The 24,636-nt window shown below is 42.0% G+C and overlaps 1 protein-coding gene across 1 annotated transcript in view; it reads right to left on the bottom strand.

Moving 5' to 3' along the window:
- Nucleotides 1-512: 512 nt before the first annotated feature.
- agbl4 (AGBL carboxypeptidase 4) overlaps nucleotides 513-24,636 on the bottom strand; it is a 255,172-nt gene continuing 231,048 nt past the window's right edge. The window contains exons 9-13 of the mRNA XM_054603430.1: nucleotides 23,618-23,729; nucleotides 12,585-12,737; nucleotides 9,433-9,595; nucleotides 785-878; nucleotides 513-609 (exon numbers count right to left, since the gene is read on the bottom strand). Of these exons, the coding sequence (XP_054459405.1) occupies nucleotides 513-609; nucleotides 785-878; nucleotides 9,433-9,595; nucleotides 12,585-12,737; nucleotides 23,618-23,729 (619 nt within the window). The remainder of the gene's footprint in view (nucleotides 610-784; nucleotides 879-9,432; nucleotides 9,596-12,584; nucleotides 12,738-23,617; nucleotides 23,730-24,636) is intronic.

The raw sequence follows: 24,636 nt of genomic DNA, 5'->3' as shown, positions 1-24,636 counted from the left end.
ACATGAGCATAAAGAGATCTATACATGTGTACACTTCAATAATATAGCTACATTGAAAGGTCTTGAAGGTGTCATTTATATAAAAGCAATCATTAATGTTATCAATATTGATACAAGAGAGAAAGTGATTAAGTCATTATGTGTTTAATGACTAATTGTAATACCAACAGAGATAACATAGCATAACACCATAGTCATTAAATAAGTTATTAACAGCAGGCAAGCATGCATTTATTTACAATCGTATAGAAAACAAAAAAGGAGCTGCTGAATGAAGGCCACAGATGGACTTTAGATGGGTAACCAGTCTATCTTCCCTTGGCTTTCAATAATCCACGTTTTATAGCCATTAAATAACCCAGCCCACTGTTACAAATCTGTGAAAATAAGTCTTTATAGCCAGGGAGATGTGGAGCTTCTAAAGGCAATGAAGTGTGAAGGATCCTCCTGCTACGGTGCTCTGTGTTTTATACATGCTCAGTTTGTGTCCGTCTGTCCTTCTGTCTGATTGTCTAGTGCCTGACGCCCTGGCTCTTCTCTCTTTCTCTGTCTGCTGCGTCTCTTCCAGAACCGTTGCCCTTCCTGTTGCCATCGCCTGTCACCTCAGAGCTGGAGACAAAAACATATCAATATGAGTGACTGACATGGTAGGGTAGAGTTCAGGAAACAGCAAAACAAAAGTACATTTATTTGAGTATGAACAACAAATTAAAATCATATTTGGATAATTTATGTAATTTATGTAATTTTCTATTCATTTATTCATAATGCCATACTGCTTTACCTTTGAATGTGAATTGGTCTGTTGTCCTTGATGAGGTTGTTGAGTTTGTAGTAATCCAGGAAGGTTCGAGCAACATTCCTGCCCAGTTTGGTGTCTGAGGACAGCGAGTTAAAGCTAATTGTCTTTGGAAGAACCTCAGGTAACATTGTTCAAAACATTTCATAGATCAGTGGTTACCGAACGGGTTTGTCACCCCTTTGGGGAGGTGCAGAGCCCTTGTGGCGTGAAACTTAAAGTTGCACCTTGAATTATTACCCGATTCTGCAGTGTCTCTCCATTCAACAGAGCATTTTAACACCTTTCAGCTCATTGTTTTGGTTTCACTGCCCATAACTTTACTGTTGGGATTACTCTGACTGTTCTTAAAGGGCAGCCGTGTTTTGCTAAAAAAGCTTTGGCATACACATTGTACACTATCTGCTCAGCTCCAAACAGCAGACCAACAAAGCTGGTAATTAGCTGGTGAACATTTAGCTGTGTAGGATCCATATATGTCCCTCTGGAGTTGGTAGAGACCAAAAACAGAGCTAAAAGAGAGTGAATATTGGACTTGAATCAATCAGGTGGCTATGACTCCAAATTAATGATAAAGCTGTTCTGTGTCATATCTATGATGTATATTTACACCTTCAACCCACTTCATTTTCACTGAGATTTTGAACATGTTTAACATAAAATGATTTAAAAAAGCCTTCGCAACAGTATCAACACACCCAGTTAGGGTACAAAAAATAACAAGAGACTAGCAACTGAAGAAATGTGGCAGTGTAAATCCTCAAGGTACAACACATTGCTGTGTGAATCAAGTGAGTCTAAATCAAATGCATTTCACTCGAGTCAGCCAAATGCATGATGCTGGCATGAATCACACAGAAGCAATTACTTATACACTGAGAGCCTTATTTAAATTCAGAGGTGAGCGCACACATCATCCCCCTGCCCAATTGTCCCTCACTACATTAGGGACACTATCAATAACTTCACTGCTTTAATAAAACAGCTGAGCTTCTATGAGTGCTGTTGCTAAGCCTGTGATCATTAGGCTAGCAGAGCAAGTAATGATGACAATCAGGTTCAGATAATGAAGAAGTAAAGAACCACTGAATGCCAACAATGTTCCCAATCACCAAGAGTGAGGATATAGTAAATAGAGATGAATAAGACGGATGTCGCTAACAGATTGTAAATTTCATCTAGTCACTGGGAAAAAACACCATCAATAGCAGCTGCCAATCTACCTATCCACCCTTTTAGACATGCGTCAATTGACCTTATTCCATCATCCTCCATCATACAGAATGCACATTCATACCGTTCATATAGATCCCAACACAAAACAAACAATAACATACATTTTTTTTCCCTATTTCGAGGCATTGATGTTTGGCTGCCTCCATTCTTCACCAGGCTGGAGCATGATGGAGCAACACAAAGACATAATCTGTCACTTTCCCCTGTCATTACCTTGTTGATACTCAGATACGGTCTGTCATCCTCTGGACTATTTATCTGTCACAAACGTGTGATTGAAACAACTGGCATTCAGAAAAAGACAGGAAAAAAGAAAGAAAAGATGGAGATTCGGTCATTTTTATTTTGTATTTTTCCAATTTCTCGTAATGACCAAGAAATGACCTGTACATAAATCCTGGTTGCTATAAAGATGAAAATCTATTGTTCAAAGCCTGTTAACTTGTAAACCATCTGTCCTTGGTTTGAACGGGCTGTCGGGGCGTATACTCTAGCTTTGTAGTTTGTCATACCTCAAGCAACACACACACACACACACACACACACACACACACACACACACACACACACACACACACACACACACACACACACACACACACACACACACACACACACACACACACACACACAAACAAACACAGAAGCACAAGGGTATACCTGGTAAGTAAGGCCTGTAAATATCCAAGCAACCCCCTCTGTAAAGTCTGCCACCTTGGCCTTTGAAGGTGTTTTTTTGCGTATGTTCAGGAGTCTGCACAGGACTTCATTCTTCACCCGGCAGGCTTATGGCAACGCTCTCCACACGACTCCAAAGTCTATATTTACACCCCATCTGGTGGTTTCTCTGTGAGTCCTGCATCAGGCCAGACTTGCTGTGAGTGAGTGTGAGTGTGAGTGTGAGTGTGTGTGTGTGTGTGTGCGTGTGTGTGTGTGTGTGTGTGTGTGTGTGGATGGACCGCACAGTCTGTCTCATAACAGCTAGCTGATGATACTGATTAGGTCGAGATAAAACTACAGATAAACAAACTAAGGTTATGTCCTTCTGAATCTCACTTTTATGCCAATTTTATTGCATAATAGCTGTGCTTTGAGCTTAATGGAGAGGGCCTGCTATCTCACGAAGACAATGCCAATGTGCTGATGTTTAGCAGGTATAATGTTTACCATGGTCACCATCTTATTTTAGCATGTTACCATGATTGCTAATTATCAATAAACACATAGTGCAGCTGAGGCTGTTGGGAATGTCTTTCATTATGTAGCGAAAGTATTTGACATATTAAACTTTTTACCTGATGATGGCGCTAGATGGAAAGTTAGGTGATCAACAAAGTTATTATAGTTTATCCTGAGGGGGACATGAATGTGTGTAGCAAATGTCATGGCATTTCCCCCAGTAGATATTGAAATGTCACAGTATAAGTGAAAACTTTGACCTCCTGGTGGTGCTAGAGGAAAAGTCAGGGGATCATTAAAGTCATTAGGATACCTTCATTGGGAACTATGAATGTCTGTTCAACATTTCATGGCAATCAAAAGTTGTGTGCCAACTGACCGATTGTCGTACAGGACACACATTCCTATCTCTAGAGCTGCTGGAATAGTTTACATTTGAATGTAGGTTGTTATTTATCTGCTACTAGTTGATAAGAGCTGCTTCACACTCACAAATGTTCATCTTCAAGGACATAAGCACACACTCACATGTACCTGCGTACTGTTAACAAACAAACTTCCCTTGTATCCTTGACATCTTCATTTTGACCTCAGGAAAGTTTTGGGGTGTTTTCCTCCGTTCTCTATCATCAGCAGAGCTCGGTGCCAGTCCCTGAGCTCTTTGGCCGGGCACGCTCAGCGACAAAAATATCTCCCGGACCCCACAGTGCGCAGATGGCCACTCAGCTTGGCTTGTCACGACTCACCGTCTATTGCAGGAGGCTTCGTGATGGACGGTCAGCTTCTGAAGGAGAACTTCATCCACGTGGTTGAATGGTCGGAGACGCGGAGGATGCCCTGACTGCTGTCTGGCCCGTTGCCGGGGGAAACCGTAGGTGCTGGAACGAGGCTGCTGCTGCAGCAGGAAGTGATGTGTGCGAGAGCCAGGAAACATCTGGTGGGCAGTAGCTTGGATTACAGAGGTGGGTGGAAGTGGAAATATTCCGAAAAATCTACAAAGCCTCTTTCTGATTTAACACATAGACTAATACTGATAATATTGTTTATAATTAATCATCAACATTATCATTATCAGTGTGTAATCAATATCCAGCTCCAGAGAGGTAAAAAGAGGTGTGTGTGCCAGCTTCACGCAGACTGTCAGCATCTTGCCTGCCTGTCACTGAGGTGTGTGAGGTGTATTCTTTAACATCCAGGTACACATAACTGTCTTGTCTAATCAATAGCAGGTCATTGTCATGGCTCAAGGGCACGCCAGCTTAGGGGCTGATGAGATACGTGAGACAAAGGCGATAGGGACATGACTTGTTTACTGCAGCTGTTTGCTGTCAGCACGCCATTTAGCGGCTTTCACCGTTATGTCCCTCGTGCCTGTTCCTGTAGGACAGACAGACAAGGTGACGATCAGACAACAAGGCCCCCAGTGGTAAAATGGACAAGACGCGCGGAGAATGCTGTCCAGATCGGACGGGAGTTAACAAGCAGACAAGCAGGGGACATTCAAGCCATCAATACGATCCACTGACAGGTCCTGTCACTTCACTGACACGCAGAGAACTAATTATCAATGCTAATTAAGAGCATAGTCAACAACAGCAATACCGAAAGGGACATTTTTGACCCCAATAGCGATTCAGCAGGCTGAAAGACCTCACGTCCTGTTGCCCAAAGGGACAAACAAGGGGTTGATTTAAATCCCTGACAAGAGCAACTGTCACTGCCAAGAAGACAAGCTCTGAAACTTGAGTGGTAAAAATGAAATACGTGTAAGAAAGGATTCTGTTCTCTTACAATGTGCACTTGCAGGAATAGAGACTCTTCTGATCCACAGTGTGCTTCTCTGATAACAGAATATGGAAACTATTTTTATATCCCAATTATTATGTTTCTTTTCAAGAGTTGCACTCATTTGTTGTTTAGAAAAGGCTTGGTTTTGTGTATACAAGTTCAAGAAATAAAAACACTTTAAAACAAAACACACATACCATTATACACACCTGTCTCATTGTGGTACCTGTGGTTTATGACGTCAAGCCTCTCTTTATGTTCTTTCTTATTACTGTCATTATCCAGAACATATCATTTTTATAATGTTACAATTGTAACATCTCTTACTCATCAACTGACACTTCAACCACTTTCAAGTTTTACACTTCAACTGAAAATTCCACTGCTTTCATCTCTTATTGTTTAACTGGGGAGTCCATCTATTTGAAGTGTTCACACTTCAGCTTTATCACACTTGATGCTTTCAAAGAGAAAGTTAGACTTCTTTCGGCACTTCGATTATAACTGCCACTTCAACTTCTTTCAGTCGTGAAACTGTTAAACGCTTCAACTGCTAATTGTCAGCTCTGAGCAAACTCACATTTTCTTCACAAAATGACTTCCTCAGACTTTCCATGAACATCAACTCTATCGACATTTAGAACAACGACCAGAACACAACTGGAGGTGCGCACGTGTGCATCTTTGTGAGTGCTCATGTGAGGACACCTGACATCTGAGCATACTTTAGCAACAATATTTGTGCAATCAACTGTGTTTTGAAATGTGTCTGTGTCTTCGCTTGCTTGCACGTGTGAGCACCTTTCCATTTGTGCATGTCTGTGTGATATGATGTGTATGATGTGTGGTAGTGAAGCATATTTGCCTCCAAGTCATATAATTTGTGTACTTCCCACAGTCTGCCCATTGGGTGTCAAGTTCACTGATGCATACTATTTTACACTGGCAATTCTGGTGTTCAATGGAGTCCTACTGTTATGGCGAGGTTCACGTCAAACAGATATAACAAACATATACAAAATGAATGGCTTCAAGTGTGTATATCTTAGCCAACACCACTCAATCCCGCTGGATAACCCAACATTGACACTCTTCAATAAAAAGATCACTGTGTCAGAAGGCTCTACATGTCTTTTACTGAAAGAAAACAGCAAATTTCAGGAATCAACAAGAGAGAGAATTTACTTTTCTTCCTCTTAGAGTAAGAAGTTTGAAAATCTTGAAAATCTGCACATCTATACTATGACAGAAAAAAAGCCACCGCTCAACCCAGCGGCAGAAAAACCGGAGCAAAATCTTTCAGGGAAGGCTGAATGGCTTTTTAATGTTTTTGAATAATTCTTCAAAGTCACAGAGAATAATGTCTCTCCACAATACAAAAACAATTCCACAAGTAGGCCCCCAAAGCTCAAGAAAATGCACGTACTGAACTCACACAATGGAAAGTGTCAAGCTGAGTTTCAAACAAGGTCCCAGATTCTCTTATCCTTAAACCATTCCACTTTGTGGTTTAAACTTTAGAGTCTGAACAGGAAGGTCCATCACAAAATGCAGGTGGTCTATGAAAATATAAAAACGTTGTCAATCACCTAAGATTGACAAAGATTTATTTTTATTTTTTTTACAGTCATTTAGCAGACGCTTTTATCCAAAGCGACTTACAGTCAGTAGTATATTACATTTCATTCACCCATTCACACACTGATGACAGGCTACCATGCAAGGTGCCACCATCAGACTCTAACTAACATTCATACAACATCCAGTCCACACCGATGGCAAGCCTTCGGGAGCAACTTGGGGTTAAGTGTCTTGCCCAAGGACACATCGACTGCCGAAGCCAGGTATCGAACCACCGATCCTCTGATTGGAGAACTACCTTGCTCTCCACTTCGCCACAGCCACCCCATTTGTCACAAATAACAGGTCAAAATGTTTAATTACAGTTCTGGGACTTAGGATGTCTGTGAGACTAAAACTAACTTTAAGTGCAGTAGGTAAGCATAGAAAAGAGACACATACATGGGTGTTGGTACACACACACACACACACACACACACACACACACACACACACACACACACACACACACACACACACACACACACACACACACACACACACACACACACACACACACATAAACAAGTGCTCATGATTAGAGGACAAAAAGAAGACAGACACACGATGGAGGTTGTCCTTGCTGTTTCAGAGAAGACGATTCTCAGCTTGACTAAATGATATAATGAGCCATTATGTTCTGGGTGACGAGATGAGAGGAAAGGACAGAGTGAAGGAGAGAGGAGGACGTGAAAAGAGGGTTCAGAAAACAAATACAGACACACTACATCTTTGAGCACCTTCAAACTGTGACAAAAGTCTCAGCTGTGAGAAAGGTTAGGATTTCAATTTTGGTGGCTACAAGTCACAGCAGTGGAGAAGGAGAGTCGGGAAAGATTAAAGGGTAAGGGCGGCATGTTTTGAAGGTGGTAAGAGTTAGGACCGAGGTTATTACTCATTTGTCATGTATTAGTTTAAAGGACTGTGTGTGTGTGTGCGCCTGTTTGTGTGTATGTGCTTCAGGTGAGAAAGGTGGAGGGTGGGCGTTGAGATGCTAAAGGTCTCTGTTGATGATTTGCACGCTTCATCGAGCTGACTGCTGGGGCGTATAAAGCGACATGGTCGGTTCCTTCAACCTGCCTGACCCCAATCTCCACTCTACACCAGGTCCCTGTGCTGCCTGCCTACCCTGTGGAGCCCCTCCTCCTTGCACACATCCCCTTCTCACAGATAAACACACACACACACACACACACACACACACACACACACACACACACACACACACACACACACACACACACACACACACACACACACACACACACACCTGGAAAACAAAAAAAGATCAAGCAAGTCCTCCCACAAGGGCTGAGTTTTCTTCCAATTTGACCTTCAGATGAAATGTCCCCTCTGAACACACCACACACACACACACACACACACACACACACACACACACACACACACACACACACACACACACACACACACACACACACACACACACACACACACACACACACACACACACACACACACACACACACACATTTAGAGGCTGAGACCTGGCTCATCATGTATTATTATCCTGTTCTGAACTCAGTGCCACAAACAAACAAAAAAACACAGTGGACTTTGTTTATTACAACTGCCAGACATATGTCTCCTAAATGTACACCTAACTATTTGTTTGTAGCTGTGTTGGTACCCTGTGTACATGCTCATGAATGTTTTTTCGATTCGGGAATCCCAAATGGAATGCAAAGACCTGATATGTTTCTATGAGAAGCAATTAATGGACAAGAGGGTGTGGAAAACACATACACCACATCCCAATTCAAGTGAATACATACATTTGACCTGAATGTTACTAACTTTTCATGTGGGTGTGAATTAGAGAGAAATACACATATGGTGAGTCAGAATGTGCCAGCTGTTAGCACTAGAGGGCACTAGGGCTACGTCTATATCCACCCTTCCCGTCCACCTGCAGAATATGTGTAGGGGAGCACATACTTTTCATATGTAGGGTCCTTATCGCTCCCTCTAAATCTCTCTCTTCTCCCTCTTCTAACTCACTCTATCGGTAAGATCAGACTGCCATCGGCCAGCTCTCAGGAGCTCTTCAGCCCTGAGAAGGTCAGCTGAATGAAAACTTCCTCCCATCTGGCTCCATTAACGCACCTGTGACCTTCGGTTCCCATGATGGATGTAATGTGTGCGCTCCTGTGTGTGCGTGTATGATTGCAGTCGACAGGAGTCATGTTTGTTCCATTGTTTAACGCAAATCAAAGCCTCAACTGCGCACACACACACACACACACACACACACACGCATGCACAGCATTACGCATGCCAACACAAGTCCCTTTCTCCTCTCTCCTTTGTAAATAAAATCAATAGACGCAGCGATCGCATCCCTGTTCTGTCATTGCACATCTGTCGCAACAAGAGGCAACAAAAGAGCAACATGGTTTTCTTAAGAGTAAACATGACCTGACACACGTACACACAAAAACTCACCACCAGGGATTCAAATATTAAGATAATGACTCTAATGATAACCAGATCAATTGGCTTGATTTCAGAGGGAGATGGTAACTGCAAGGACAATGTGTGTGTGTGTGTGTGTGTGTGTGTGTGTGTGTGTGTGTGTGTGTGTGTGTGTGTGTGTGTGTGTGTGTGTGTGTGTGTGTGTGTGTGTGTGTGTGTGTGTGTGTGTGTGTGTGAAACAAGGACAGAGGTAAAATTAAGAGAGACACATATTAAAACATTACCCCGATCTCTGATCTTTTCCCCTCTTAAAAAAACCACACGCCCATGCAGATGCATTTACACTCACATAGATCACATATGTTGAAGGATACACGTCTCCTCGGTGTACGGCACAGGAGCGGTGCTGCCAGCCGTCATGTAGCTGTAGAAGGACACTTCTAGGGTGTAGCAGTAGGACGTGTCATCAAGGAGACCACCGAGGAACCGTCTACCAGTACCGGCCTTCACCTGGTCCTTGTTAAATGATGTGTTGGACTAGAGGAATGCACAAAAAGAAAACAGCCACATCTGAGACATTGTGTTGGACTAGTGGTTAGAGAGTTAACCCTTCAGTGAGAGGATTTGGGTTCAAGTCTTTGTGTCAGCAAGCATCTTCCCTGTTAAAGCATATCTGAGCAAGACTTTGGAGTCTGGAGAATTTCCCTAGGGAGATCATTAGCCCAACTATGACATATTACCTTAAATACCTCTATGGATCCTGAGTACCTCCATGGAAATTGTTGTGAGCTTCATAAGGTTATTGTGTTTCCCAGTTGAAATTTTTCCAAAAGAAAATTTAATTTAAAGTCCTGGATAACCTGAACGGTACATTGTTTCTTACAGTAAAAGAGAAAAAAAAAAAACCAATTCAGCAAAAACATATTGCTTTTGTGTTTTTGTGTCCCAGTTTCCACATCATTGTACTTAAAAAAAGTCAACATTTCACAGTTGGAAGTGGGTCTTTAACTGCCAACGTCCGACATTGGTGGTATCTAGCTCTGTAATTGCTGATTGCAACCAAACAATTACCCTCTGCCCTCTCCTTCTTTTCTGTGCTCACTTAGCTCCATGCTACGCCACAGAAAAGTTTTGTTGAAGCACATCAAAGATCATATGTTGTATGGAGTAATCCTTCAGCATAAGTACAATACTGTAAGTCTAATTGAGTACGTCTAAAGTAAGCTACTATTACTACCACTAGAAAGTGAATGATATATTGCAGCATCTTGAGTCAGTCAGAGAACCAGCCTTTGACAAGCTAAATTAAAACAAACCTCTTATTGCATTTACAATAATAAATCCATCCACGAATATCTGCACCGAAACCATAAATCAATAAATATTTGACTCACAATTTAATTTGGCTATATTTCCCTGTTGATAAATGAAAAAACAAAAACAGCTACTGTCACTATCAGCTGACATGTCTCATCAGTGAAAATGCATTAACATCCATCATTATTTCTTCCTCAGTAGCTTGCAGTGCCTCTGAAGAATCCAGGACGGATGATGAAGGGTACAGTGGCTTATTTGAACAGATTGACTTCATACAAAGTCATTACAAAGCTGTAAATGGCTATAGCAGAAAAAAAAAGTCCAGTCTATTTTGGGTTTCAGCGTGTCAGCTATACTATATGATGCTGTCCTGGGAAGAGTGTGGAAAAAAAGTTTCCTTTCACTGTCACTCCACTCTGCTCTGCTGCAGTGAGAGTTGCCTTGCTGAAATGCAGACTTGGCGGCCACCAGTGGGAGTTTGCCATGATTGTGTTGTGCTGCTGCTGCTGCTGCACTGGGCTTTAGGTAGTGCTGAATGGGCAGAGGGACAAAAGCACAGTGAGGGAGATGACCCTTGGGCCAGCTGTCACACAAGCAATACACAGAGAGATGGAAAGAGAGAGAAAGAGAGAGAGAGAGATTCTCCTGAAATAGCGTTTTACTCGTCCTTCGTAACTGCATACCATAAAGACACTGACAATAAGTGACATTTCCATGCATGTGTGGGTGAAGATCCGCCTCTCTGGCTTCTCTCTGTATCCAGGTTGGCACTGGGTGTCAATGGGCAATAAAGGTTATTCTTTATGATGTGTGTAAGTGGCTCTGCTATGAAATGTCACCGTCACTGAGAAAACGAAGGTCAGCGACAAGTGACACCGGGCTGAGACGAAATGGTTTTGTGGATAATGTACCTGTGTGGAACGGTTTTATTAGGTTATGCATGTGTGGCAGTGTGGAGGAGCATCACAGTCAGTGAATGGATGTTTTTTTTTTTTCATGTGCCTCTCTGTTCTTTGCATCATTCCTCCATTAATTTCCAATACTTTCATTTCCTCCTTGGTTTTCCCCTCCTCACTGTCCTCAGACTTCACAGTCCTGTCCAAATAAACCCAGTGTCAGACACCTAAAAGGGGATTTTAGTTCTACCACCTGCACTGCTCATACAGAATACCCTGGCCTACTTTTATAGTACAGTCATGTGCTTCGTCATGATCTTCACTGTGTTTGCTATTTCTGTTCTGCACACACATTCATATTAATGGTAACATGGCAGGGAAACTGTTCTGTACATCTGTAGGATCTCTTTAGACCTGCAACTACAAGTAACATTCATGTTGTATGTGTTATTTCATGGGCATTCGCTCACATTCTAAGACCGCTTACTTGTTGAATTGGATATACAGTATATTGATAATGCACAGCTTACTTCATTACTTAGTTAGAGGGGGATAGTGTAGATTCTCATACATAACTTCCATTCATATTTTTGTTCCTCAAGGACTTTTTCCACCACTGCTTCTGTGTTGGCTCAACAAAAATGTTGCATACTTACGTGAAATATTACTGTATTCTTTACATAATTCATACCTTTTTAAAAATATTTTCTGGAGTTCACATCGGGTATGTGCTTTGGCAGTTCCGTTACTCTGTGTTACTAGGTAATTGAACTGAGCTGTCAGGGTTTATGAAGTTCAACCCTCTCTTCTTTTATACTCCCCTCACCTCCTCTGTTAAGTGGTCAAGGTGAGAATCTTTGTTCACAGCTGGAATGTGCTACTTTCTTCTGCACACATATTCTCTCAAACTAATTTAACACCTCCTGTGTTTGTGCGCGTATGTTTACACTTACATGTGTCAGCTGGGTGATATGTATTTCTTATTCTATGTGTATTTTTTACTCACCTAAAAACAACTAAGCAGGTGTTTGTTTTTAAAAGAATTTTAAACAACAAATCCATGCAGTTACACACATTCCCACCTGCGAGGTACCAAGTGCAACCTAGCTGTTCAACTGTTTATCGCTAAGAGTGCAACAGTTGGCAATTAAGTGACTTGATGAACACCACCTCACCAGTAGTTGCAAAGATAGGACTAGTTCATGTCTCTTTCCGAGATAGACCAGGGACTGAAGATGGGTGAATTCTGCGAGAGACTGCATATGCATGCGTGTGTTTGTGTTTGTTTGTGTGTGTCTGTTTGCGTGACTTACAAAGGAGAAGTCTGGTGCGTTTTGGCATAACAGTCTGGGGAAGACAGCCTGTCTCTGGACACGCTCCTCGTCCTCGAACACATTGCCGTACATGAAGCCATTCAGCATGGTGGAGTGGGCATGGACATCAATGTAGAACTCCAAACTAACCCTCTGATGGAGGAAAAGAGGGAACAGACAGAACAGAGAGAACAGAGGGACAGAAAAACACACAGACAGAAAGAAGATAAAAAAACAGCAGGTAAGTGGGGAATTGGGATATCTTTCTGACAAAAGCTAGTCCACACCGGTTTGTCCACCGGGATTAAGGCCTTTCTTTTCTGTGGGGAGACCGTGCTGGGAGAGGTTTTCAGCCATGGGATGACTACAAACCCTCTAGACATTGGGGACTGACAGTATGGGTCTACTACCTGAAAGGAGCCAACCACCCACACATAACTTCAATCAGACTGTCCTTATGAAGGGCAAACCTACAGTACATACATAGACGGTGTGATAAATATGGTGTTCAGACACACACACACACACACACGCTCTCTCATGAGATTGTCAGATTCATCACATGCTCCATACTTATTTATTAGGTTAATATTGACTTCATGTTGAGTTTGTAATGTCTTTTCTCTACAGCATACACTGTGTAAAATGGATTTGATAAGATCTGTTTCTATCAACTCTGTTATCACTCAACACACACACGCATACACACACACACACACACACACACACACACACACACACACACACACACACACACATACACACATACACACACTTTTATCTTGTGATACAAATAGGGAGCTTTCACTGACTTGACTTATCTCCAACTTCAAACTTTAACTCTGACATGTATAGATGCAGGACTATCACAGTCCTGTATGACCGAGCAACCATTTTAGGTGCTTCCTATGCTTATAAAGGTCTCAGTTTGATTGATCTGACATTGTTACTCCAAAATCCAACACACATAAGAAATAGCGGAACTGCACATAGCTAGAAATAATGAAACCAAATTGAGGATGGTAGTGAGACAGAACAGGAACACCTGAGAAAATCTAATAAATCTAACACTTACAACAGATTACAATATGCATAATAGCACATCAGTGCTATCTGTATTATCGCATAGTGTGGAATTGGGCCATAAATCTAACAACTCTGTGAATAGAATTCACTTACACTATTAGTTTAAATGCAGCTCTAGTTACTTTACATACACCACCACATAACAATGAAACTTAATTATATTTTCTTCAGCTTGTTGCATAACTTAAATATACTACAAGAAATTGTCCAATTTGTCTGCATGTAAATTAAGATACTTAACCACCTAACCACAGAGCTGCGACATGTTTTTATCTAGCTTGTATCTGAATTTGATTTTGATTGATCTATAATCTTGCTGTATATCTAACTGTCTTAAAAAATAGCTGGTATATTCTTTTAACTCCAATTCAAAACCCTAAACCTTAAACCTAAATTCCGGATCTGAAGCCTTGCAGAAATGACCTCACTTGGCAACCTCCTCACTTCAATGGTCTTAAACTGGTTGTGACAAGGGCAGAAATACAAGCCCCCTCTCCATCAGCAACCCACACACACACACACACACACACACACACACACACACACACACACACACACACACACACACACACACACACACACACACACACACACACACACACACACACCTTCTGACCCTTAACTCGGGAGCAGCACCAAGTAGCATCCCTCCTCTTTCTATCTTATCACTCCATCCTCCTTCTCCGGGTTTCATCCTTCCCTCCTTCTTCTTCTTCTTCCTCCTCTTTATCTACCTACCTCCCTTCCTCCCTCTCGCTCTGCTCATTACACATTCACCACCACACCTTGTTCCCCGTGGGTCGTAAAGAGGAGAGGAAGGGAAGAACGGGAGGATGGAAAAGGAGAGGGAGAGATAGTGGGAGACGAAGGGGAGACAAAGGAGAGGGAGTGCAGAGAGAGGGAACAACAAAGACGGACAAAAGACAAAGAGAGGAAACGATGCATATGGGTTTGTGACTGTGTGTGAGAGAGGCAAAGGAGCAGGGAAGAACAAACAGAAAAACATATAGAGATGGGGGTGCAAAGAGAGAGGAAATAAGTACATAAGAGAGAGCAAAAAAGAGAGAAAGACAGAGAGAGATACAGAGAGACATAGAGATGTGTGTTGGGAGGAGTAGAGAGATTGACAGGAGAGAGAGAAAGAGAGAGACAGGGAAGCGATGCTTGGGCGGCCCGGGCGACGCAGTGTGCCTGTGTTTGAAATTCCGCTCACAGCCAAAGCAATTTCCTGGCGGTGGCTGTGCTGTCAGCTGCTTGGCTGGCTGGCGGTGAAATATGGTGGCTGGGAGTCGGCCGCTAGCAGCCCCCGACAACCTGATGGATGGAGCCCCAGAGGAGAGAAACAGCAGCAGGAGAAGGTGGAGGAGGAGGGGGTTGGAAGAGGACGGTGTGAGGGAGGAGGGTGGCAGAAACAACAGAAAAACAAAACACGAAAAAAAAGAGCAAGAGGGAAAAAAGCTAAATGCAGCCAACTGAGCAGTAGACAGTTGGAGAAATACATAAAGAGACATTAAAGGGAGAGTTAGATAGGGGATGAAAAGAAAGAGGCGAAGGGTACATGGAGAAAGAGGAGGGTGGGAGGGGGTGAGAGAGGTAGATCCAGCTCCATTAGGCAGAGGAAGGAGGGTGGAAGGAGTTCCAACCAACCAGCCGAGGTCTAGATGAGGGAAACCAGCCTAATAATCACCTGGGTTTCTCCCCTGTGGAGGGCATGGAGGCTGGGAGGAGGGAGAGGAATAAAAGGAGGAGGAGATTTGAGAGTGGTGATCAAAAGTGGCAGATTGCTTATAGCAGGGGTTAAGGGCGGATACATGCTTATATATTGTAGAATACCAGTAAATAACTGATCTGCAAATTATTCTTTGATGATCTTCAAGGGGTTGAAAACATTACATGGCCAAAAGTAAGTGGATACAAATTAAACTACTATGTAATTGTTGAACATCTCATTTCAAAACCACTGGTGTTAAAATGCCGTTCAGAATTAATTAATTTAGGCTGCTTTGCTGGCATTCAATTTGTGAGGTCAGACACTGATTTTGGACACTGTTTGATAGGGTTGAGGCCAGGGCTTAGTGCAGGCCAGTAGAGTGCTCCCACGCAAAATTTTGAAATAGAGCTGAAACGACTATTAACAGATGGGTCAATGGACAAAAAATGAATTGTTAGTTGCAGCTTATATGGAAACACATTTCTTTGTCCCTAAACTGTGGCCACACAGTCAAACACTGGTCCAAAATAGGATGAAGTGTCAATTTAGTTAGAACTAAGGTGCCTATAGACAAACCTTGATAACAGCAAGTGTCCAAAGTTCACAGCCATGAATGGCTAAAAGTATGGACACCTCATCCACATACTTTAGGCCCTGCAGTTCATCATGTATGAAAAACAATGAGCTAATCCACACAGATTCAGTCACATATATAAATGGTATTCAAGCCACCTGATGTAGATATTTATCTTCAATCAAAGAGAACATGCACAGAAAGAAGGTGAAGCACCTAAAGCCAAATTTGAGTTTGTTTCCTGTCCTCATTCTAACCCAGAAGGTTTCTCCTTCACTGCCTCAGGCGAAGGACAGCAGAGGAGCAGCAGTAACAGCAGTATCAGCCATGAAGCCCCCACAATGTCATGTCCAGGCTCTCTACAATATTCAGTTAATGCACTGTCAATCAAACCGAGACGGTTCTGAAGGCCCAACCACTGTGATTGATGCTTCAATTAACGACCCGCTCTGACCTCCAGAATTGTTCATTTGAAATTGTAATTAAGCAATTAGGGGCAATTAAGAAACAGAGACTGCCGAATGAAAGTCAGAAGACAATTTGAGAGAGTGAGAGAGAGAAACAGAGAGCGAGAGCAAGCTGTCCAAATTAAACCTCTCAGAGAGAAAAACAAAAGCCCCATCTCGCTGCAGAAACTCCAGGGAACTCTCAACTTGTGGTGAACTTGTAGCGGCCGCAAACAGTTTAGTGTAAAACCTGGAAGGTCAAATGAATGAATTTTTGTTAGACAAGTACTTATCTCCTGCATATTAATTAGAGCTGGGTGCGGTGAGGGCCGTAAATGCCGGGCTTATCTATACACCGAAAGGAAAAGGAGCTGATTGAAGCAGGATTACAAGCTCCTGAATAAAGCTCCTGGCATCAGCAGCATACCTTTTGAGGAGAAGGGAAACTGCTGCTTGTTCAAGAGAAAAAAGTTGAGCTTACTCGCCATGTAATGCACATTATACAACACTAATATACTGCCTATAAAGCCTCTGGGAGGAGTGACAGGATTGTATCTGTTGTAGCTTCCTAGATAATTTTGCCAACGCTTGATTCACGAGTTGGTAAAGCCATAAATATGCATTTTATGACTTCATACATGATATCAGGCTAAAAGACTGAGGCTAAAGCTGCATGTTGCACACAAAAGATCAGCATCCTCACCAGTTGATGATCCATGTGGAAGCTAATGCACCTCGAAGTAGCACTGTGTTAGGGTAAGAACATATTGTAAGCAGTATAGTGGGCTGGACATTTGCAGTTTATGTTACAGCAGAAAAACAAACCAATTCACTATCCTAACTCTTAATATACAGAGTATTGCTCTTGATAAAGCCCAATGCACATGGCTTCAACAAGTGGAGAAATTCAAAGCTTGACAGCCCTGCGTTGCTTAGGTATGGCCGCCAAACTATGATGGGAGGGAATCTAACAGTCAAATCCAACTTCAAGTCAACGAGTTAAACCTGGGCAGTGAAAGCGAGACTAGAAACCTCTCATTCACATGCAGTGACCGTTGTAGTGCCCTTGATCAAGGTGCTTTTCCAGTGGAGCCATTTATGTGTGAATTTGTGAAACTGTTTGAGCATTAAACATTTATAGAGTCAACATTCCCCCCAAAGAAATGGATGGAAAGAAAAAACTGTCATATCACTTAAACACTGTAAAACTCTATCCAACATTTCATTAGTTAGAGAAGCCAATTCAGGTCACAGGGGCACATGGTCAGTGACCCTCTAATGATGTAGCAGTGACAGAACACGGCAGATGGCATGACCTGCTTCATGGACGAAAGTAAATGACACAAAACTCTCTATCCGTCTGTCTCCGTCTCTCTCATTGTCTCCCCCCCTCCTTCCCCCTCTACCTCCCAGTCTGTACTCTGCTCTCAAATTGATGGCGGTATTTGTCTGTTTATGAACACAGAGGTGACTTGTAATCAGCCTGAACGGGCGCAGGCAGCCCTGTGCTCCGGGCCTGTTAGTGCCACATAAGCTGCCACATCTGTTGGGAAGGCATGCCAGGAGAACAGGTGAAGGAGAAGACAAGGAGGGTGATAGGTACAGACAGGAATAGGTGGTGAGAAAAAAACAGCAAAGAGGAGAAAGAAGGGAGGTATTGAAAATGATTTGAGCTATTATGTAAAAAATTTAGATAAGGTAAAAGCCGGCGACTTAAGTTGATAAAAAAAAGGCATACAAATTGGCAGCGTGTGAGAGTTTCATCTGTATCTTCCTGTGAAAAGCAGACAATTCTGCTTCAAATGGAGTGAGAACAAAAAGAGAGCTGGTGGAGGGATTGAAACGGTGCTGGGATGATGATGGGGGTAAAATTGGCCTTAAATATCAGAAATGGATCAAAAATGGTTGGCTAAAACCGGAGGACAACGCACAAAATGAGAAAGGAGAGAGGAGACAGTAAGGGAGAGGAAAAAAGACACAAAAAGCACACACAGCAATCTCCTGCTTCACACATACAGTAAAACGCAAATCTGACTCGTTGGACAAAGAAAGAGAGTGAAAATGAGTGAGACTGAAGGAGATAGCTTTAGGGTGGATTACAGGTGCAAAATTCATCTAGGTGCTGTGACAGGACCTAATACATTTTATTTCAGAAATTAATTTTCAAATATTAAAAAGGTCAAAACGAAGCCAAGCCAACAATGACCTCTTTGTCATCCTTAACAAATTATCCGAAATGGCGGTGTCAAATTGGTGGGGATATGTCCGCCGGTGATGAATGCTTCTGGTAATCAGCCAATCAAAAAGGATTCTTCTCCTGCGTTTGATAAATGAGCTAGAAAAGCAACGCTTTAGGAAGGAGATGGGTCCATTTGTTTCCTTGGTCTCTTTTCCTTTTTTTTCTAACTCTCCATTTCTCTCTTTTCAAAACAAACAACAGGGTAGCTTGGGAACAGATTATAGCTTCTTGCATCACTGACTCTTTCAGCCATTTTCCCTGCTGACCAATGTTCAGCTGCAGATGGTAAATGATGGAATTTTATGAAACAGCTTGAGCAACCTTGCCTTCAGATGGATGGAGAGGAAGTTAGCCAGCTTATGAGCATGTATTTAGTTGCCATTCACACAATGGCTTTACTTGATCACACCATTATTTTACATTTCACATTGTATTTATTTTGTGAATAATATGTAAAAAATCATTTTAAAGCTGCATTAAGCAATTTTGGACCACCGGGAGCAGAAAAACAAACAAACTCACTAACAGAACTTCGATTTACAATCTGCTCCTATGATTCACATTGTAACAAATCATAGGTAGCAAATCTCTATTACAGTACCAGTAGACACAATACAACATAAACATCCCAGTGGAGTCCTCTTACTTGTCCCCTGAGGAACCTAAGCTCAATATTCACTCTCCAACTGGCCAACAAACTCCTAAACCATCTGGATATAAAGCAGTATAGTATATAAAGCTTGTGAGAACTCAAGCCGATGATTTTATATGAGGAGGATGTTGAGAGTATTTTGGATTCAACCATGTAGAACAACAGATGAGGAGAGTGTTGATTCTAGGAAGGAAACTCCTGGTCTGAAAAGTGCAGCCAATGCAGATGTGCCTTGACCTTGCATTTCTTCTGAAAGCCAGCACAGGACAACTCTACTTGTTGCAAAAAGAAGTCCGACCCTACTTTTCATTTGATTTATTACTTCAGTAAACTTTGTTAACATGAGTCTATGGTCCCATTCGCTAGTTCTAATTCTTAGAGTAAAATAGGCAGTAATATATTTTTAATTTTTTTCTTGTATATTTTCAAAAATGACATGTAGGGGAGCTTTATTCATTTATTCTCCATGAGACAACTGTCATTGCATCCTGTCACTGCATCCCAGAATAAATGACTTTGAGCAGAGCACGACGATGCCTCTGCCTCGCTACAATCACTACTGCCATGTTCACTGCAAAGTCTGGGCGTGACACCCGATATCAATGAACTTCAGTTACCACCAACTCTATGAAGACGCTTAAAATTTCACTGTAACTGCATGTTGCTATTAGCCCTGATCTTTATGAATTTGACCATTTTTGCAGTGATGCTCATTTGCATAGAAACATATGCAGATCACCTTATTTGAATATATGCGAATAGCAAAGGGCGCACCAAGATGCTACTTGCTTGGCAACACATTTAAGGGTGCATTTCAACCTCTGCGGGTGCTTTGAGAATCACAGTTTCTTTTTATCTTATTTATGTAGGTTTAGCAAAAGCTGTGCAATCCTTCAAAACACTGCTCATTGTGCTCCTTCTCCATGCATTGAACCACCTGTAGGCTTTTATTTGATTTCCTCTGAAGGGGGAATATCTGTTATCATAATTTCCAATCTCTCCTTATGCAGACTGAATGTTGTGAGGCTTGACAAATTTATGTATTTGATGCCAAACTGGAACTGTACATACTCTGTATTCATATATTTATATAACCATTCCAAGAGAGCTGGCTGATGGAAATTTAAGTCACTGATTTTAAAACATAATTTCTTGTTTCGGACAGAATTTGTATAAACACTAGTGAGTGCAAATGTTCTGAGTAGTGTTGAATTTATATACAAATATTTGTCAAATAAAGGTTTCCAGCCATCAATAGCAACACAGCTTAGATTGCTCCTGCAACAAGCTTTGATTTAAATGGCACTTGTCTCGGAAGTCGCAGCCAGTTATTGAAGTTATTGCCTGAACAGAACAAGGAAGCTATTTTCCCAGCAGAAAGAGAGTGCTGCTGAATTCACAATGATAGAGAATCACTTTGGAGTGACGAGGGTGTCCATCACAAGAATGGTTGATGGGGTTTCAAACTGAATGGGCTCCTTTGTGCAACGGAGGGCAATGTGACTTTGAATTATGATGCCTTATGCACAAAACTGTGGGTATCTAAAGTAGTAAAGAAGATGTGGGGATTGACAAAAAGTCATGGTCAGATTTATGTACAAAAAGGCCCAAAGAATATTTGCACTGCACCTTGAATTCAATTAGCGTTCACAATCTGCGTTGGTTTTACTAAAGTAAAGAACATAACTAAGGATTACTGACACTTCAAAGGTTAAACAGCACAAATATGATGCCAGCATACACAAATATTAGTCTTGACACTAGGAAATAACTCAGTGAACACAGTTGACAACACACTGAAAGACTCATATAAGAGATGTAGTAGGCATTCACTCAAATCATGTGGGAGCATGAATTCTCATGTGGTATGGTGCCAAGAGATACAAATGTTTCCGCTGTAACCAGGATTTTCTTTCAAGCTTTATGATTATCTACAGGGGAAGCCAAGTACAATTACGGTACATTTTTATATTCTAAAGTAAGGGTCGTGGCTGGGTTATGGTTTACTTATCAGGTTATAATTATCTAGTTTGTTCCTCTGAAAATACTTCTATTTTATGAATCTTTAATTAATCGGGTATCATATAAGTATAAACAGGAAGCATTGAAACATAATTACAGTCTCATGCCCACCCTCAAATTTAACTTAAAAATTAAAGCTGAAATTCAAAAGACTACAACCTTGTTGATGTTTTTTTTTTTTATTTCTGTGCAAGAGAAGGATTATTGCAATATGTTGTGAATGGAGGAAAATTGTTTACTGTGACCATACAGATTTTCCTGTACAACATAACATTGACAAAACAGGGCTGCTAATAAAGCTATATTAACTGGCTTGTGGCCCCCCAGCCACCTGCCAACCACCTGTGTGAGTGACTCACTCTATCTATGGGAACTGTTCTCCGCACTTTAGGTCGGATACCTGAATAAGACTTCAGATGCATCAACATCATAAAGTATAGGCTACTGTCTTTCTCTGGAAAGTGATAGTTCGGTTAATGTGTCTGTGTTTGATTCAGGACTACCATCCCCTTACTTGCAAACTCTAGTTTTTTGGCACATTTGTAGGGTACGGTACGAAAAAATCTCCTGAAAATTGATAATGACCTCCCATTCCAGCTCCCTCTCAGTCTCCTAGTTTTTAAACAAATGACCCAACTGAGTTACCAGTTAGTAAATGGGCCACTGCTGTAGCTTCGGCTGATCTGCTGTTAATGGAGTCCTCCAGCAGAGCCCTCCAACCCTGGTACCCTCATTAGACTCTATGCCCGCTGTGTGAGATGAGCATGAATGGAGGGCAGCAGCACAGGGCCTCCTGGCTGCAGAGTTGGCATTGAGACTGGCATCTGGGAGCCCCAGACATGAGTAGTGTGTCTGATGGGATTAACTGGCTGTGGCGAGAGAGAGACAGAAGAGGAGATGTTGTCCAAGCCTCCAAATTAACTCTGCAAGACTAAAGGCAATCATCAGGGAGAAGTGGGGGGGGGGCTACAGGAGCACAAGTGCTGGTGGGATGGTTATCAACAGCGACGGAGAAGGATTGGGAGGCATCTGACCAGCAGGAGTGGACTTAGGAAACATATGGTCCAATACTGTGTTGACTAGAGGCTGCATTTACCCAGCCAAACTCAAAGTCACTGTGGTGGCAGGCGATTAAGTAACATTTATAAGGCTATAGGAAGATATGATAAAAAAAAAAAATAAAAATCTGCCATTAATTCAATGTGTATGAGACTGAATATATGCCAGTTTACAGGCAATGACTCAGTGGTCTACAACCTCTTTTTGCTTGTGGCCCTTTACTTTGAAGCAATGTAAACTTATGAACTATTGTCACTTGTTTAATTTAAACAATAATTCACAAGAACAGTGCAAAGATTGGTTAATAGTTTGCAAAATTTCCCCTACTCCTGCTATCATCTCGTGACCTCTTCATTCATTCCCTGAGCTCTCTTCTATATTATGGCGTGATAGTTCAAATTTATATCCCACACACAGGTATGCATCCGAGAGTCAAAAACACCTATGCTGGCAGGGGAAACTTGCACTTGAGAACACCTCTTTGTCTGTGCATTGCAGTATTCTCGTTGTGTGATGATTGTGTGTGTTTGTACGTGTAAGTGTCTGTTTGTTCAGGATGAGTATGTGTGTGTTTGTGCGTGTGAGCGTGTGTGAATGACAGCCATGAGTGGATCACCCTGCCATGACAGAGTCTATCGATCAGTGTGTCAGCGCCGGGGGAAAAGGTTAATCTGCCCGATGCCAGCCCCGCGCCTCACCCCATATCTGGCCTGCCCTGCATCCTGCCCCAGCCCGCTCCCTCTCTTATCAGGATTAGAGGAGTGTACAAAAGGGCAGAGTATTCCCAGGACACACACTGACCTTCAGTAATCCCACCAACCTGACGCTCCGCTTATAATTAACATCAGGAACAAAGAGAAAAATCCCTGGCCTGCCTCTGACACGTTCCTCTGACTGAAAGACTAAAACTGTAAAAGGAAAAAAGTTACAGTAGAGTCAGAGACTGAAAGCATAGACTTGCTTCAGTAATATGTTTTGAATGGCCAGGAGAGCCAAGCTGACATTCTAGAGGCGCTGACTTGCCCATCCCTGCTCCCCAGTGCAAAAACCCTGAACACAGACTGGAGGAACATGCTGAACCAAGCAGGGAGGCAGAAAACTGTTCTTGGGACCAGCAGACATTTCTATGGCGGAGGGATGTTGAGCACAGTATGGAGGACATTTGTGCTTTTGTGTGCGTGTGTGTGTGTGTGTGTGAGTGCATGTGTGCGTGTGTTTGAGTGTGTGCATGCTTGCTCGCTCACCGGGTCTTGGTTCATCTGCACTATGAGTTGTTTGACAGCGTGCAGCGTGGGGTGGGCCCATGGAGAGGGATCCTGCCAGTGGCGATTCAGGTCGAAACCCATCAGAGAACACCTGTACACACACACACACACACACACACACACACACACACACACACACACACACACACACACACACACACACACACACACACACACACACACACACAGACAGACAGACAGACACACACACACACACACACACACACACACACACACACACACACACACACACACACACACACACAGCTTTAATGAAAAACTACAATCTGGTCTACCTTACAAAATATATAGCGAGTGATTAAAGATACCCTTTAGTGGCCAAGTTTTGGGCCACTTTTAAAGCCATGGAGCAATGTTTCTAGAAGTGGGTTTTGTTTTTATCTTGTGCACGCAAACAAATCCTGCGAATAGTTTCACACTATTTCACTGATTGAAAGTTGGTGGCAGTAATAACAAATACACCAACAATGGCAAGAAAGAAGAAGAACGCTAGAAAACAAAAGTGAATGTAAATATCCCTGTGTCTGAAATCAGTGCCTCATTCACTCATTCAGACACTGGGTAGTTTACTGTAGAGCTGTGTATCAAAATCACAGACTTATGAATGACAAGTTATAGAATGATAGTCACCCAAAGCCAATTTGTATCTATAACTTGTGACACATTATATTCTTGCATTGTTAGCAAAACGTACTGTAAAAGGCATGGACGCTCCTTCTTTTTTTCAATGTGGGAATTTAAAAAGGCACTATATAGCACAGAAACATAACACTCAGAATTTGGACACACACATAAAATGGCGGAGGTTAAATATATTGCACTATAAAGTATAATAAATAGAGAGTGATTGATGAGGAAGGAAAAAAGTGTTTATATGGCCTGAAGAATACACAGAATGCATTTTTATTGAGAAACAGCACATTTTAATGTTTTGTTTCTTTATAAAAAAACTTCACAGGGCAACTTGAAGTAAACAT

This window comes from Anoplopoma fimbria, chromosome 8 (genome assembly GCF_027596085.1).
Source record: "Anoplopoma fimbria isolate UVic2021 breed Golden Eagle Sablefish chromosome 8, Afim_UVic_2022, whole genome shotgun sequence".
Taxonomy (NCBI): domain Eukaryota; kingdom Metazoa; phylum Chordata; class Actinopteri; order Perciformes; family Anoplopomatidae; genus Anoplopoma; species Anoplopoma fimbria.
Note: the sequence above shows the minus strand (reverse complement) of the source record. Positions and strands in the feature narration are given on the sequence as shown.